Raw genomic sequence first — 15,803 nt, 5'->3', positions numbered from 1 at the left:
AATGTAATTTGGGTCGTACATATTCACAGCCTGAAAATGCTTGTAGCCTTGGACCCAGTAAATCTACATGTAGCACTCTGTTCTAAGGATTTGGATAAATATTTACATGCATAAGCTATTTATCACTGTACCATTAATAACAACAAAAAATTGGAAACCTACCTGAATGTTTAACCAGAGAGGAAGAATTATTCATTCTTTTTTTTTTTTTTAAGATTTTATTTATTTATTTGAGAGAGAGAGAGCACATGAGAGGGGGGAGGGTCAGAGGGAGAAGCAGACTCCCTGCCGAGCAGAGAGCCCGATGCGGGACTCGATCCAGGGACTCCAGGATCATGACCTGAGCTGAAGGCAGTCGCTTAACCAACTGAGCCACCCAGGCGCCCAAGAATTATTCATTCTTAAGATAGAATAGTATACTACCATTAAAACCCAAGTCTTTTAAATATATTTAATATTTATAAATACGTTAATTATCATTAATTATATTAATAGATAATATAAGTCATAATATATATTTCTAAAATAAACAGGTTTTAATTAATAATATAATAGAAAGTTATCCTCAAAGTAAAACATTAACAAAATTTATTTTTGAATAAAAAATGAACCAGTATATGGAAATCATTTTATATCTATTTTTATGTGGAAATGAATGTATTAAGTAAAACCTGCAAATGTGAAAAATAATACCTCTAGATAAACTAGTAGACATTTTTATAAATGTGCTTAATTGTTTTTTAACAGCTGGATATAGCCATTATAGAGGGGGAGGACAGATAATTTGTAAATTTCTATATATATACACCTCTCCATGTATAGTACAATTTATCTTGAAATCCTGCAAGGCAGGGATTAAGGCAGGGCAAATGAGGCACTCACTGTGGGCCCAAAATCTGAGTGCTAAAAACCTCAGTAACTGCAATAAATCATACGTAGTACAGTATTTTTTCAAAATGCAGATGAATGCTGACAAAGCCCATTATGAACAAGAAAAAAACAAAATATCAAAATTTTAAATAAAGACATTGCTATGCTGAGCCATATATAGGAGACTGTGGCAAAAGGAAAAATATGCATCCCTATATACATGTTTTGTATATTTGCTATGGTTGATTTTTTTCCCAGAATACCAAAGTACTTGAAAAAATATTAAAAAAATTGAAAGGTAGGTGTGATAGAAGTCACATTAATTTGAAGTTTAGATATTTTATTTATACCAAAGCCAGTATTTGTTATAATTTTACTTTGGCTTTAAGAGAAGCAAACTCATCACTTAATATTTAAAAATCCATTTCTTCGCTTTTCTCATTGTCAATTAAAAAAGCTGCCACATTTGAAGTAGTTAAGACTGTCCCTTGGTCAAGAGAAATTGGCTGACTAAACTTGTACCGAAGTTGTAATCACATGTTTAGCATGTTTTTGTGAAGTTTGGCCTATTTATTATCTAGATTTTTATTTTGTTAATTTAAATTAACTATATATTTAATAATTCCACTAAAAATTTTTGCTCTCTGGCACACTGATTTCAACAGCTGGAACGGGAACTTGCTGAACTCAAGGGATCTGGCAAAGGGCACAATGATAGATCCAATAACAATAAAGTAACTGAACTTGAAAAATCAAAGAACTGTGAAACTGTCACAGAAGAACCAAATCTTCAACAGAAGATACTGACCAAACTAAATGCCTTGAATGAAAGGGTAACATTCTGGAACAAAAAACTAGATGAGTATGTTTTATGAATTGTCTAGTTGTTCAAACTCGAAACATGAGAGAATAGAACGTTCTAGGCTATCCAGTTGAGCTCAGTTCCCTTCTTCATGAGTGGAAAGAATTATATGATGAAGTAAAACATGGAATGTGTTTCTAGTCCAGTTCCCATTAGAGCTAGACATCATTGGTTCAAAGCTGACATATGTAGTTTTTTCGAGAGGCAATACTTACTTAGGCACAGTGAACTTCCCCCTACTGGCTTCCTGTCACATCACTGCTCTAGTGAATGCAAACTAAAAAAAGAGCTGCTACTGATGCAGAAAACTCACCACATAGATCTGACTGAGCAAAGCATATACACAGTTGTCTGGAATCATGTAGAAACAAACTCTGGTTGAGTATCAACTAGAAATATAAAGCAAGAAAACTTAGTCGTGTAAATTTTTTATTTACTAGGGCACTAAATGGATAAGTTAGTTTGCCCTGTAAATACTACTACTACTACTAATAATAACTAACATTTATTGGATTCTTTGTGCCAAATTCTTTGCTAAGAGCTTTACAAGTATTTTGCATATAATCCTCAAAAAAGCTTTTTCAGGTGTGGTACTATTAATATTGCCATTTTACTAAGAAACTACAGCATAAAAAGATCTGAGAGTCATAAGTGGCGGAGCCAGGTTAGCCTTCTAACCTTCACATATTCTGAAGTTAACATAATTTGAAGTGATTTTAATTGCCAGAAATAGAGTATCTTTTCCTTGGTTTAACTGTTAACACCAAGCTTTCTTTATCCATTGAAAGAAGCCTATATTTTCACATCAGCTATAAAAAAAAATTATTTTAATCTTAATGTGCTTTTTAAGTGTTTCTAATGGCTTTATTTTTTTTCTTAAATAGAATTGAAGCAATTTATCGTGTTGAAGTAAAGCAAAAGAAGAGAAGTCATGGATTATTGATCCCATTTTTGTTAATTGAGTTGGAGAATGTGGGAAATATCCACTTTGAAGAAGGCACTCGATCTGATGACTGGTAAATCTATCTGAAATTTAGTTACAGCTTTAAAAATAATTTTAGGTGCTTAAGATAGATCATCAACCAAAATATCAACTTATAAAATCTTCAGATGTCTAATTTTCAAAACACTTCTCATATAGAATATTCATCCACTGTAAATTGGCCATTACCTATTTTGCCATCAATACATTTTCTGTTGCCAGAATACAATTTTCAAAAGTTTATGGCCAAGTATTAATTTTATATATGTTTATACTGTTCATTCCTGGACTGGACATAGGCCTGGATTCTGAATACTGTATGAGAAGCTAGAATAGAGAAGGAATGCAGAAGCAGGATTGGCCACAGCAGGTTGCAAACACTGGAGGAGGCTCCCTAGCAAATTTCCTGGGGGTCCATAGTCAAAGTCAAACCAGTTATCTATAGCTAGCTAGGGTCAGGGTGCACATGGACTCTGTGAGTTAAAATAAGGCATACACTTAAAAGCCAGGAATTTGGGTGGAAAGCCCATTTAGATAAAAATGGAGAGAGCCACCAGAAACAGAAGCAGGAAACGGACATACACACTTCAAAATTGAAGCCTACTGGTACAAACCAGAAAGTGGTTGTGTTGCTTCAACTCGAGGGTACAACCAAAGAAATGATTTTAAAGAAACGAAAGAAGGAAGGGAGGTGGGAGGGAAGGAAGGAAGAGGAGAAGGGAGGAAGGAAGGAGAAAGAAGGAAAGAAACGAAGGTGGGAAGAAGGGAAAGAAGAAGTTTGCAGCAGAAAAATATCACTAATTTTAACTTTCACATTTCTGCAGTCATTTTCTCAAAATTGGGGAGCCCACAAACAAGCCAAAGATTGCCATAGAATCCTAGAATATGCTGCAAATTTGGGTGTGTGGAAACCAGGAAACACATAAAGCTATAGAATGGACTTGATATATCATCCCAGAGGATTTTGCTCGCAGTCAATGTTGAAACAAACATTGACTTTTATGGAGTAAAATGGAAAAATTGCAGTAACTTTTTATAAAGAAAAATACATGATTGTTATGGATTACTTTAAAACAAGCCCCCTGATTTATATTATATGTAGCTCTTAACCTCTGTGAGTAAAATCTTCTAAAGGGCCTTGGGGGTATGTTGGTGGAAAAGTCTGAGAAGTTCTGCCCAAGTAAGAAAGAGACCTTTTAAAATACTTTTTTTTGTATCAATGCATCCATTTGCCAAGCAGTTACCACTGTTTGCTTAACCACAATACCTGATTTTTATGTACAAAGATATAAAAGGTATTCATCCCAGTTCCCATATAAACAAGGCCTTGATTTTTCAGGTGCAAAAACTGAATGGTGTCTGTCTGCTGGGTGTATGAATAATTTTTTAGGCTTTTGTTTATATTCACTCAACCTAAATAGATTTGTTTATTATTATTTGTTTCTTTTTAATTTATTGCAGAGGAGGCTCTTTACAAAACAAGTAGATTATAGAGAAAAAAACATAAAAATAAAATGACTTAAAAGACATTTAGGTAACTTTGTCAGCCTGATAGTAAATTAGCTTTGATGGATTTTTTAAAAAGATTTTTTATTTATTTATATGAGAGAGAGAGAGCATGAGCAGGGGGAAGGGAAAAGGAGGGGCAAAGGGAGAGGGAGAGAGAGAGAAGGAGGCTGAGTGAGGAGCCTACATAGGGCTCGATCCCAGGACCCCATCAGGCTTGATCCTAGGACTGCGAGATGATGACCTGAGTCTAAGTCAGATGCTTAATCAACTGAGCCACCCAGGCACCCCAGCTTTGATGGATAATCAAATCTGATAAATTTGATCAAATCAAATTTTATAATTATTAGCAATTGTTTACTTGGTTTTAATAAGAATAACCTTGATCCATTTTAAGAAGAAAATCAAATATATATTGGCAGAATTTGAAAGACTGTTTTTTACTTTTAGTGTACCACAAGCTTGGCTACCTTAGCTGTGATTTTTTTATGGATGTTAAGAAATAACTACTGGGGTGCCTGGCTGGCTCTGTTGGAAGAGCATGCAACTCTTGATCTAGGGGTTATGAGTTCAAGCCCCACATGGGGTGTAGAGATTACTTAAAAAAAAAAAAAGGAAAAAACTACTAACGTGCTTTAAATTGCTCTATGTGCTACATGTCTAGTTATTTATTTAAACACTGGCTTCTCTTTTATTAATACTTTTAAAGCCAGTGATTTAGGATTTAAATAAAAAGTACTGGAGTATGATACATGACATGTATCATATGATCTCACTGATATGAGGAATTCTTAATCTCAGGAAACAAACTGAGGGTTGCTGGAGTGGTGGGGGGTGGGAGGGATGGGGTGGCTGGGTGATAGACATTGGGGAGCGTATGTGCTATGGTGAGCGCTGTGAATTGTGTAAGACTGTTGAATCACAGATCTGTACCTCTGAAACAAATAATACATTATATGTTAAAAAAAAAAGAAGATAGTAGGAAGGGAAAAATGAAGGGGGGAAATTGGAGGGGGAGACGAACCATGAGAGATTATGGACTCTGAGAAACAAACTGAGGGTTCTAGAGGGGAGGGGGGTGGGGAGATGGGTTAGCCTGGTGATGGGTATTAAAGAGGGCACGTATTGAATGGAGCACTGGGTGTTATACGCAAACAATCATGGAACACTACATCAAAAACTAATGATGTAATGTATGGTGATTAACATAATGTAATAAAATTTAAAAAAAGTACTGGAGTAGAGCTAGAACCCAAATACAAAGATTTTCTGTCAAAACAGCCTTTATTTATTTCTTTAGCAAAAGAGCATTGCAGATTTCTAATTATGTATCATTTGATATTTCTTAGCTTCATTTATTTTATGAAATAAAAGGACTATCTTTTTCAGTTTAAAGACGACCTTGTTTTATAGAGACTTCCTTGTTGAGTAGATTTTTGCCACTGTAGCATTATCATTACAGATTCATATTATCTACCTATGTATTACCAGTTGAGCTAGCCATTGACAGCAGACAACATTGGTCAAGTCAGGACTCACTCCAAAGCATAAAACATAGTCCTTGTGCTTGAGAAGCTTTGAACCTGGTTATAGATTCAGGGCATTTACAGTTTAAAGAAATAAGTTCAAAACATCACAAAATAATATATAAGTGACTATAAGTTCCTTGGGGACAGATAAAATGTTGCATGTACCTCATAAGTCATAAAAACTAGCATGGGGCTGGCTGGATTCGTAACTCCATAAATACAGTCTGATGTTTCTGAATCACTTAATAGATACTCACTTTAACAGTTTCACTTTTGTGTATATAATGACTTTCAGTAATCTAACCCTTATATATAAAGATTTCATGCTTCCTGTACTATTTCAGGGAGTTACAGCAGCACAAACTTTTTGTTTTATACTGATAAGACATTGATATAAGTCAGCAAATAAGTTGACAGTATTTATTAAACCCTTGTTTAGGATTTTGAAGTACATTTTAATAGGTTTTATTGAGCTCCAGCCATTTAAAAAATGTGCATTCTACATTTGCTAAATGAGTGCATCATTTGGATATTATTGAATGATCGTAGGCATCTCTCTTTGTAACTCAATCTCAGTCAGTGATGTATATCACCACTGGGGATGCTCACACATGCCAGTACCACTGAATGAGTGATGGTACGCAATGAAATGATGGGCCCTCACTCTCCTAGCCTCTACTGTACTTGATGCTGCTAACCATTCCTTCTTTGTAACTTCACCTCTCTTGTTTGTTTTTTTTTAAGATTTTATTTATTTGAGAGAGAGAGAGAGAGAGAGAACACAAGCAGGGTGGGGGGAGGGGGAGGGACAGAGGGAGAAGCAGACTCCCCGCTGAGCAGGGAGCCTGATGTGAGGCTCCATCCCAGGACCCTGAGATCATGACCTGAGCTGAAGGCAGACGCTTAACCGACTGAGCCACCCAGGTGCCCCTCACCTCTCTTGTTTTTTGTACCTAGACATTTTCTATTTCCTTTTTATATTCTCTTGCCAGTCTCTTGTATTCCTGAACTTTTAAAAACTACTTACAGTTAGAGTCTTTCTCCTTTACTCTATTCCTGTTAGATGTTTCTATCTGGATGTCCAACTGGTGAGGCAAACTCAACACATTCAAAAGAGAACTCATCTGTGAAGTAATAAAATATACAGTAAGGTTAGAGTCAGAAAACCTAGGTCAAACTCTATCTACATAATCTTGAATCAGTCATTTAACCCATTTGAATCTCATCTATAAAAATGAAAAAAATGAAAATCTACCACAAAAGATTACTGCTAGGATTAGACAAAATAGTGTAAAAGTACTTAGTTCTTAATCTTTATGTTTTTGTTTTCCTCTTCCTACCTACAAACCACCCCTTCTACTGACTTCTCCATTCCTGTTTGTGGCACTACCATCCTACCAGTCATGCAGACTCAATAAACATTGAAGCCATTCTTGACTCCATTCTCTCCCTCAGTCTCCACATCCAATCAGGGCAAGACCCTCCATGATGTCTCTTGCATTCATTCTCTCCTCTCCATTGTAACCCAAATCACCTGCACACAGGACCTCAGAACCTTCCTCTTAGACTATGCTACAACATCTAGCAGAGTGTCTGGATGTAGTAGGCACTTGGTATTTGCTAATCAATCCGTAAAGATAACTAACCATATTCTGAGATGGAAAACACTCTGGAGGAGCAGGCTTAGAGGCAGGTGTTGAATTAAGTTTGGGAAGCCTATTCCATGTGCAAGTGAATATACCAAGTAGGCAGCTGGATGTTCAAGTCAGGGTATATCCATCTAAATTGGGTAGAGATAAAGTCTGGGAATAAAATGTTGGAGTTTATTGGTGTATATATAAAATGTATTTTTTCTATATATTGCCGAGGAACCAGATGAAATCACCTAGGGATAGTGTTCATGGAAACAAGAGGAGAGTCAAAGACTGATTCCTGGTGCAATCCAACATTTAGAAACGTGTCAGAGGAAAAAGAACCAGCGAAGAAAACCATGAGAAAGCCTGTAAGAAGAAAGCCAGAAACATATAGTTTCATTGAAGCCAAAAAAGAAAGTGTTTCAGTAATGGAGGATTACTCAACCAATGTATCTTTTAGTCAGAACACATATATAATAATTAATAAAACAACTCTTAATTTTATGTTTCAAAGCTTAGCATCTTTTTTATTGATTGAATAAGTATACCTAGTTTGAAAACAGACATGAAACACTACATTAAAAACTAATGATGTAATGTATGGTGATTAACATAACATAATAAAATAAAAATTTAAAAAAATGAAAACAGAGCTATAATATGACAATGTATCTTTAGCAAAAACATAAAATATGGGCTATAACTTTTTATCATATGTAACTTTGTGTTCTTCAACATTTTAAGGACAATCTGTTATTTTCTTTGTATATATTCTGTCTTCCCATATAGGTTTAACTCCTGCTATGAATTAATTCTCTCACGTTTTTGTACATGGGACTTCAGAACATATGGAATTACAGGAGTGAAAGTAAAACGTGTCATCAAAGTCAACAACCGCATTCTGAGACTAAAATTTGAAGAGAAATTCCAAAAGTTTTTTGACAATGAAGATAATCATGATTCAGAGTAAGAAGTTAAATTCCATAAGGAACATTTTTATAGAAGTCTGATTTTATTTTGTAAAAGAGTCATTCTTTTTTAAAAGTTTACAATACTAAAAATATTACCTTGTTAGTAAATATTTCCTTTTCATGCATCTCCCTTGATTATACCCACACTGGGGCTCTTTTTGAGACTGAGGGGGATTGGAGGCTTAATAATGACGCTGGAACATGCATTGTAAATGGGAAATATCCTGCAGGATATACAGTTGTCTTATCTATGGCTAAGCTTTTTTGGAATCAATTCTCAAAATTTTTTTTGTCTCAATTATTCTTAAGGAGCTATCGAAAGATGCTGGAATGTCTTTTTTATGTTTTTGATCCTGAAGTTACAGTGAAGAAAAAGCATCTGCTACAAATACTTGAAAAAGGATTCAAAGACAGTGAAACAAGCAAGGTAGTAGCATAAAATGTTCAGAATGCTGCTTTCTTCCTAATGAATAAAGCTCTGCCATTGGTTAGGCAGAGTTCAATTCTTTTTTTTTTAAAGATTTTATTTATTTATTTGAGAGAGAGAGAATGAGAGAGAACACATGAGAGGGGATAGGGTTGGAGGGCAAAGCAGACTCCCTGCCGAGCAGGGAGCCCAATGCGGGACTCGATCCAGGGACACCAGGATCATGACCTGAGCCGAAGGCAGTCGCTTAACCAACTGAGCCACCCAGGCGCCCCAGAGTTCAATTCTTAATCCTTTTTTTTTTTTTTAAGATTTTATTTATTTATTTGACAGACAGAGAGCACAAGCAGGCAGAGAGGCAGGCAGAGGCAGGGGGAGAAGCAGGCTCTCTGCTGAGCAGGAGCCCGACACAGGGCTCGATCCCAGGACCCTGGGATCATGACTTTAGCCAAACAAAGGCAGACACTTAACCAACTGAGCCACCCAGGCTCCCCAATTCTTAATCCTTTTATCCATATTTATAACAAACTGCTGTTTCATAGACAGCTTGGTGCTGGAAAGTATAGCATCTTCCTTCCTTGTATTATACCATTGTAAGTCCATCAATTACTTTATCTGCCTCACTTTATCTTTCTAGGCATCCTATTTTTATGTTGTGACCCTTTTATTGATGATCTTGAAATCTACTTCTCTAATCTGTTTTAAAATCTCCAATGTCCATCTTGAAAACACTCCCCATCTTGAAAAAAGAAATCCATTCAGTCAACACTGCTGGGCTTTCTAGCTATCATTCTGTTTCACTTTTTCTCTTTTACTCCCACCACTTCTTTATTCGCTACTTCATTTTCCCCCCCTTGCCCCCTGGTCACTCTGAGCTCTAAAATATCCAATCATCCTTTCTTAGTCTTCCACCTTCCTGATAAGGCAGCTGTAACACACAGGTATAGAGCAGTGCCTCCTCATCCTTTTCACATCATGGCACACATGAAATGATAATGTTGCCACATTTAAATCCTGGCTTTCCTACTCACCAGCTATGTGCCTTCACCTCTCTGTGTCTGTTTCTTCCTATCTGAATGAAGGTAATAATAGTATCTATTCCACAGAGTTGTTGTTAGGATTCAGTAAGGTGTGCATTAAAGAGTTCTTGGATACTTGTTCATCCATGTTCATAACACCATTATTCACAATAGCCAAAAAGTAAAAACAACCCAAAGGCCCATCATCAGATGAATGGATAAACAAAATGTGGTATATCCATATTCAGTGGAGTTATTAGTCAGCCATAAAAAGGAATTAAATTCTGACACATGATACAACGTGGTTAAACCTTGAAAGCATCATGCTAAGTGAAAGAAGCCAAACACAAATGGACAAATATTGTATGATTCCACTTACATGAGGTACTTAGAATAGGCAAATTGGTAGAGACAGAAAGTAGGATAGAGGTTACCAGAGGATGGGGAGGATGGAGGGATAGGGAGTTATTGTTTAATGAGTACAGAGTTCCTATTTGGGATGATGAAAAGTTCTGGAAATGAATAATGGTGATGGTTGCACAACATTGTGAATATACTTAATGCCAATGAGTTGTACCCTTAAAAATGATTAAAACGGTAGTTTTACTTTATGTATTTTTTTACCACAATAAAAAAAAAAATCACTGGGCGCCTGGATGGCTCAGTTGATTAAGTGACTGCTTTCGGCTCAGGTCATGATCCTGGAGTCCCTGGATCATGTCCCACATTGGGCTCCCTGCTCGGCAGGGAGTCTGCTTCTCCCTCTGACCCTCCCCCCTCTCATGTGCTCTCTCTCATTCTCTCTCTCAAATAAATAAATAAAATCTTTAAAAAAAAAATCCCCCAAAAAGCATTGCAGCCACTCAGTGGAGAATGGACTGGGGGGAGCAGGAGCAGAAGACAGGGGCAGTATACGGAGGACATAGCTCAGCAGCTCAAGCTAGAGTTGATGGTGGCTTCAGCAGGGTGGCGTGGTGAGAGTGCCCTCACTGTACTCTCTGGAAGAGAAGTGAGAGGGAGGGGAGGAATAGAGGATTTTAAGGCGGAGAGTGCTCAGGATGTTTCCAGAGAACTATGAGGTATCAGGGGCACAAAGGGTGGCAGAAAGACGGAGCTAACCTTTGTGTGTTTCCTGCTTGCTGGACACTGTGCTAGCTCTTTATCTCCTGTATCTCCTTTAGGAGGTACAAAATCCCTAAACCTTCTCCCAGCCATCTGTCCGATACGGCAGCCCCCACCCACAGATGTCTGTTGAACATCTGAAATGCAACTCGTCTGAATTGAGATGTGCTAAAAGTTTAAAATAAATACCAGTTTTGAAAGACTTAGTATAGAGAAAAGACTATAATTTCTTATATCGATTACATGTTGAAATGATAACATTTCAGATATATTACATTAAATAAGATGTATTATTAAAATTTACCCCAAAATTCTTGGACCAGTTCCTGGCACATAGGAAGTTTTCATGTAAAATTTACCATTATTATCTGAAATACCTGATACTATTGACCACTCTTTCCTTTTTGAAACTCTCCTTTGGCATCCACGATATTACACTATTGTTATCTTCCTATTTTGCTGATTGTCCTGCCTTTGTTTTCTTTTTATTCCTCCCCTTCCCTCTAAACATGAGAATACCACAAGATTAAGGTTCACTAATCTGCCCTTTTTTCTCCACACACTATCAGTTACTCTCGTTGTTAAAATCTTAGAAACGGGGGAACATAATTGGCTAGAAAAATCACTGTGTAGCACATAGATCTGATAAACTAGATTTTTATGCCATGATGTGCATGCAAGGAGTAAAGATAAATATTTATGTACTACATCATTTAAGAGATGGGATAAGACTAAAAACATGAGCTGCATAAGCAGTTTAGAAGACGAATTTGGCGGGTGTCTGGGTGGCTCAGTCGTTAAGCATCTGCCTTCGGCTCAGGTCACGATCCCAGGGTCCTGGGATCAAGCCCCGCATCGGGCTCCCTGCTCCGAGGGAAGCCTGCTTCTCCCCCTCCCACTCCCCCTGCTTGTGTTCCCTCTCTCGCTGTCTCTCTCTGTCAAATAAATAAATAAAATCTTTAAAAAAAAAAAGACGAATTTGGCTTAGGTTGGCAGTGACTTTGTAAGGCAGAGGGCTGGAGGGCAGGGGGAAGATAATATATTCTCTTTGATACCCAAGGACTTGGTCAATAGCCATAGAAAGTATCATTTATTCCATTTTGGCTTTCTCCAAAATATACATCCTCAGCCTCCTGATCTTTGCTGTGAAACCCACAGCTGCCATTCCTACCTGGTTAATCTGCCTTGTCTCCTTATACAATATATCTAAGAGTTGCCCATAAGCAACTCTCCCCGTCTTCTTGTCTTTTTTCTACTAACAATGCTGTCATTCTCTCCACCGACCAGGTTCAAAGCCTTGAAATCATATCTGACCTCTCCCTCTTCCTTTATCCCTATAGCTAATCATTTACAATTTGTAGTGATTCTTCCTTGCATCACTTGCATTCTTCCGTTCCCTCACTGTTACCATTGCCTGCCACCACTTAGAACATTCCAACACTTAGAACCGCCTGGGTGGCTCAGTCAGTTAAGTGTCTGGCTCTTGATCTCAGCTAAGGTCTTGATCTCAGGGTCATGAGTTCAAACCCTGCATTGGGCTCCATGCTGGGCATGGAACCTACTTAATTTAAAAAAAAAAAAATCCCTCTAATCTTTGCTAGTAGTTTCCTGGTAGGCAACGCTGCCCTTGGTCTTCCTCTCTATTCCATCCACCTTTAACAGTACAAATTAATCTTTCCTAAAATGTTATTTTCATAGCTCACACTACACTGTTTCATGATGAAAATCTTTCAGTAGCTGCCCGTTACTCATGATAATGAAATCCAAATCCCTCTGCCTGGCTTTTAAGGCCCCTCAAAATCTAGCTTCAACCTAACTCCCTATTACCAAATATAACAGATATCCCAAATGAAGTATGTACTTTTCTTATGATTCTCCTAAACACACCTCAGTGCCATGCCTCCCTTTGCTCTTTCCTGCTTTTCCCCTATGGCAAACTTACAAGTTTCAGCCTTTCCTGAGTTCTCAAACAGTAGGAGACCTCTTACCTAGTTTACAGGTTTATAAAAAAGTCAGTTAATATGGAGAACTATAAACAAATTATTTACTTAAAGAACTCTTTAGCAAACTTAATATATGTGCTGCCAAAGCGAGCACCCCTTTAGCAAACTTAAAACATATAAACTGACAGGGATGCCTGGCTGGTTCAGTTGGGTGAGCATGCGACTCTTGATCTCAGGGTCATGAGTTTGAGCCTCGTGTGGAGTAGAGTTTACTTAAAATTTAAAAAAGAAAATTTTTTGAAAACCTATAAACTTCCATTTCATTTGTGTTTTTTTTTTAAGATTTTATTTATTTACTTGAGAGAAAGAGCAAGAGAGCACAAGCCGGGGTGGGGGGAGGGGGGGCAGGGAGAAGGGAGGGACATAGGGAGAGGGAGAAGCAGACTCTCCACTGAGCAGGGACCCCAACGCGGGACTCAATCCCAGGACCCTGAGATCATGACCTGAGTCGAAGGCAGACCCTTAACTAACTAAACTACCCAGGTGTCCCATCATTTGTCTTTCTTTGTATGTAGGGCCAAAGCCTTTGATATGAGGTTGGAACTCCTGATAGTCTTTCTTACATCAGGCCACAACCATATTACATACTAGTTTCAGTTTCTTTAAAGTCGAGCATGAACTTAAAGATTCTTGCAAAGCAACTTGAGTGCAAAAATCAATCTAGTTTTATAGTTTGTATGATCCTCCCAGCCACCACCAAACTTTTGTGTTTGCCTCACCTACACATGCTTTAAGAGAAGCTTTTAATGATTACTCTCTCTGCAGTCTTACAAAAGCTTTCCACTTATTTTTCATGGAAACAACTCTCTTTCTCATAGTTCATTGTTTTATTTAATGTGTATAATTTCAATAACCGATACAACTGGTATAAAAAAAGTTTAGGAACACTACTGACTTTTCGTAAGCATGCAACACAGCTGCATGGAATAGAAGTACATCAGTTTTTAAAAGAAATTTTATTACTGAAATGGAGCTGACATACAATGTTATATTAGTTTCAGGTGTACAATATAGTGATTCAACAATTCTATACATTACTCAGTGCTCACCTCGACTAGTGTAGTTACCATCTGTCACCATACAATGTTATTAACAATATTACTGACTAATTCCCTATGCTAGTACATCAGTATTTTTTAAAGTACCCTCTTATCCTTGAACTGTCACCATACTGTAGGTTCTAGAAAGGATGGAAAATACTGCTTAATCCTGTGAACTGGTTAAATGGAAGCTGGTTAAGTGGCAATCAGTGGCAGTTGAGAATTTTATTGTAGCATGTTATGTTGAAACGCAATTGTGTGTGCATTTCTCTACAAGTCCTTGAGGGCAGGGACTTTCTTAGTGGAAATCTGATTCATGTATGATGGATAATTGAATAGATGGGTGGATAACAATCTGTTTCTATACCTTCATATGCTCTCCTCTTAAAAAGACTTTCCTTTAAAATTTCTGATTATTGGAATTATGTCTAATCTTCAAAGCCTAGCACTGATCCCTTAACCTCTACAAACTCATTCTTAATCATTTCATTTAAAAAAGGAGGGGTGCCTAGGTGGCTCAGTTGGTTAAGGCTCCAACTCTTGACTTCAGCTCAGGTCATGATCTCAGGGTTGTGAGATCAAGCCCCACTTGAGCCCTATCAAGCCCCACATCAGGCTTCATGCTGGGCGGGGAGTCTGCTTGAGATTCTCTTTCTCCCTCTCCCTCTGCCCCTTCCCCACCTAAAAAAAAAGGGAAAAAAGGAGATCTTATTTGACATATCTTGTGATGGTTTTTATTTTTAATTACTGGGTATAGTTTCTGTCTTCCCCTCTTCTTTTTTTTTTTTTTTTACATTTTCTGATTCTATTTTTTTTGTTATCTATTTATTTTTTAAATCATTTTTTTCATCATAATAATTTAGTGTACTCTTTAATCCCCATTCCCTATTTCCCCCATCCCCCCACTTACCTTCTCTCTGGTAACTATCGGTTTGTTCTCTATAGTTAAGAGTCTGTTTCTTTTCTCTCTTTTCCTCTGCTGTTTATTTTGTTTCTTAAATTCCACGTATGAGTGAAATTATATGGTGTTTGTCTTCCTCTGACGCACTTATTTCACTTAGCATAATACTCTCTAGCTACATCCATGTTGTTGCAAATGGCAAGATTTCATTCCTTTTTGTGGCTGAATAATATTCCATTGTGCGTATATACCACATGTATATATGCACATATATATGTATATATATATAATATATATATATATCTTTATCCATTCATCTATCGATGGACGCTTGGGCTGCTTTCATAATTTGGCTATTATAAATAATGCTGCAATAAACATGGGGGTGCATGACTCATTTTGATTAGTGTTTTTGTTTCTTGTGTGTAAATACTTAGTAGTGTGATTACTGGATCGTAGGGAAGTTCTATGTTTAACTTTTTGAGGAACCTCCATACTGTTTTCCACACTGGCTGCACCAGTTTGCATTCCATCCAAACAGCACAAGAGTTCCTGTTTCTCCACATCCTCACCAACACTTGTTGTTTCATGTGTGTTTTATTTTAGCCATTCTGGCAGGTGTGAGGTGATTTCTCATTGAGGTTTTGATTTGCATTTCCCTGATAATCAGTGATGCTGAACATCTTTTCATGTGTCTTTTGGTCATCTGTATGTCTGTTTGGAGAAATGTCTGTCCATGTCTTCTGCCCATTTTTTAATTGATTATTTGCTTTTTAGGTATTGAGTTTTATAAGTTCTTTATATATTTTGGATACTAACCCTTCATTGGATATATCATTTGCAAATATCCTCTCATTATTAGTAGGTTGCTTTTTTGTTCTGTTGATTCTTTCCTTTGCTGTGCAGAAACATTTTGTTCTCATGTAGTCCTGACAGT

The 15,803-nt window shown here is 37.1% G+C and overlaps 1 protein-coding gene across 1 annotated transcript in view; it reads left to right on the top strand.

Annotated features, from left to right (window-relative positions):
* LRRC9 (leucine rich repeat containing 9) overlaps window positions 1–15,803 on the top strand; it is a 110,932-nt gene that overhangs the window by 25,484 nt on the left and 69,645 nt on the right. The window contains exons 9-12 of the mRNA XM_081829757.1: window positions 1,536–1,732; window positions 2,617–2,748; window positions 8,173–8,349; window positions 8,664–8,781. Of these exons, the coding sequence (XP_081685883.1) occupies window positions 1,536–1,732; window positions 2,617–2,748; window positions 8,173–8,349; window positions 8,664–8,781 (624 nt within the window). The remainder of the gene's footprint in view (window positions 1–1,535; window positions 1,733–2,616; window positions 2,749–8,172; window positions 8,350–8,663; window positions 8,782–15,803) is intronic.

Source organism: Leptonychotes weddellii, chromosome 9, assembly GCF_054177405.1.
Source record: "Leptonychotes weddellii isolate Sample4059 chromosome 9, ASM5417740v2, whole genome shotgun sequence".
In the NCBI taxonomy this organism is placed as follows: domain Eukaryota; kingdom Metazoa; phylum Chordata; class Mammalia; order Carnivora; family Phocidae; genus Leptonychotes; species Leptonychotes weddellii.
This window is presented reverse-complemented; position numbering and strand designations above follow the sequence as displayed.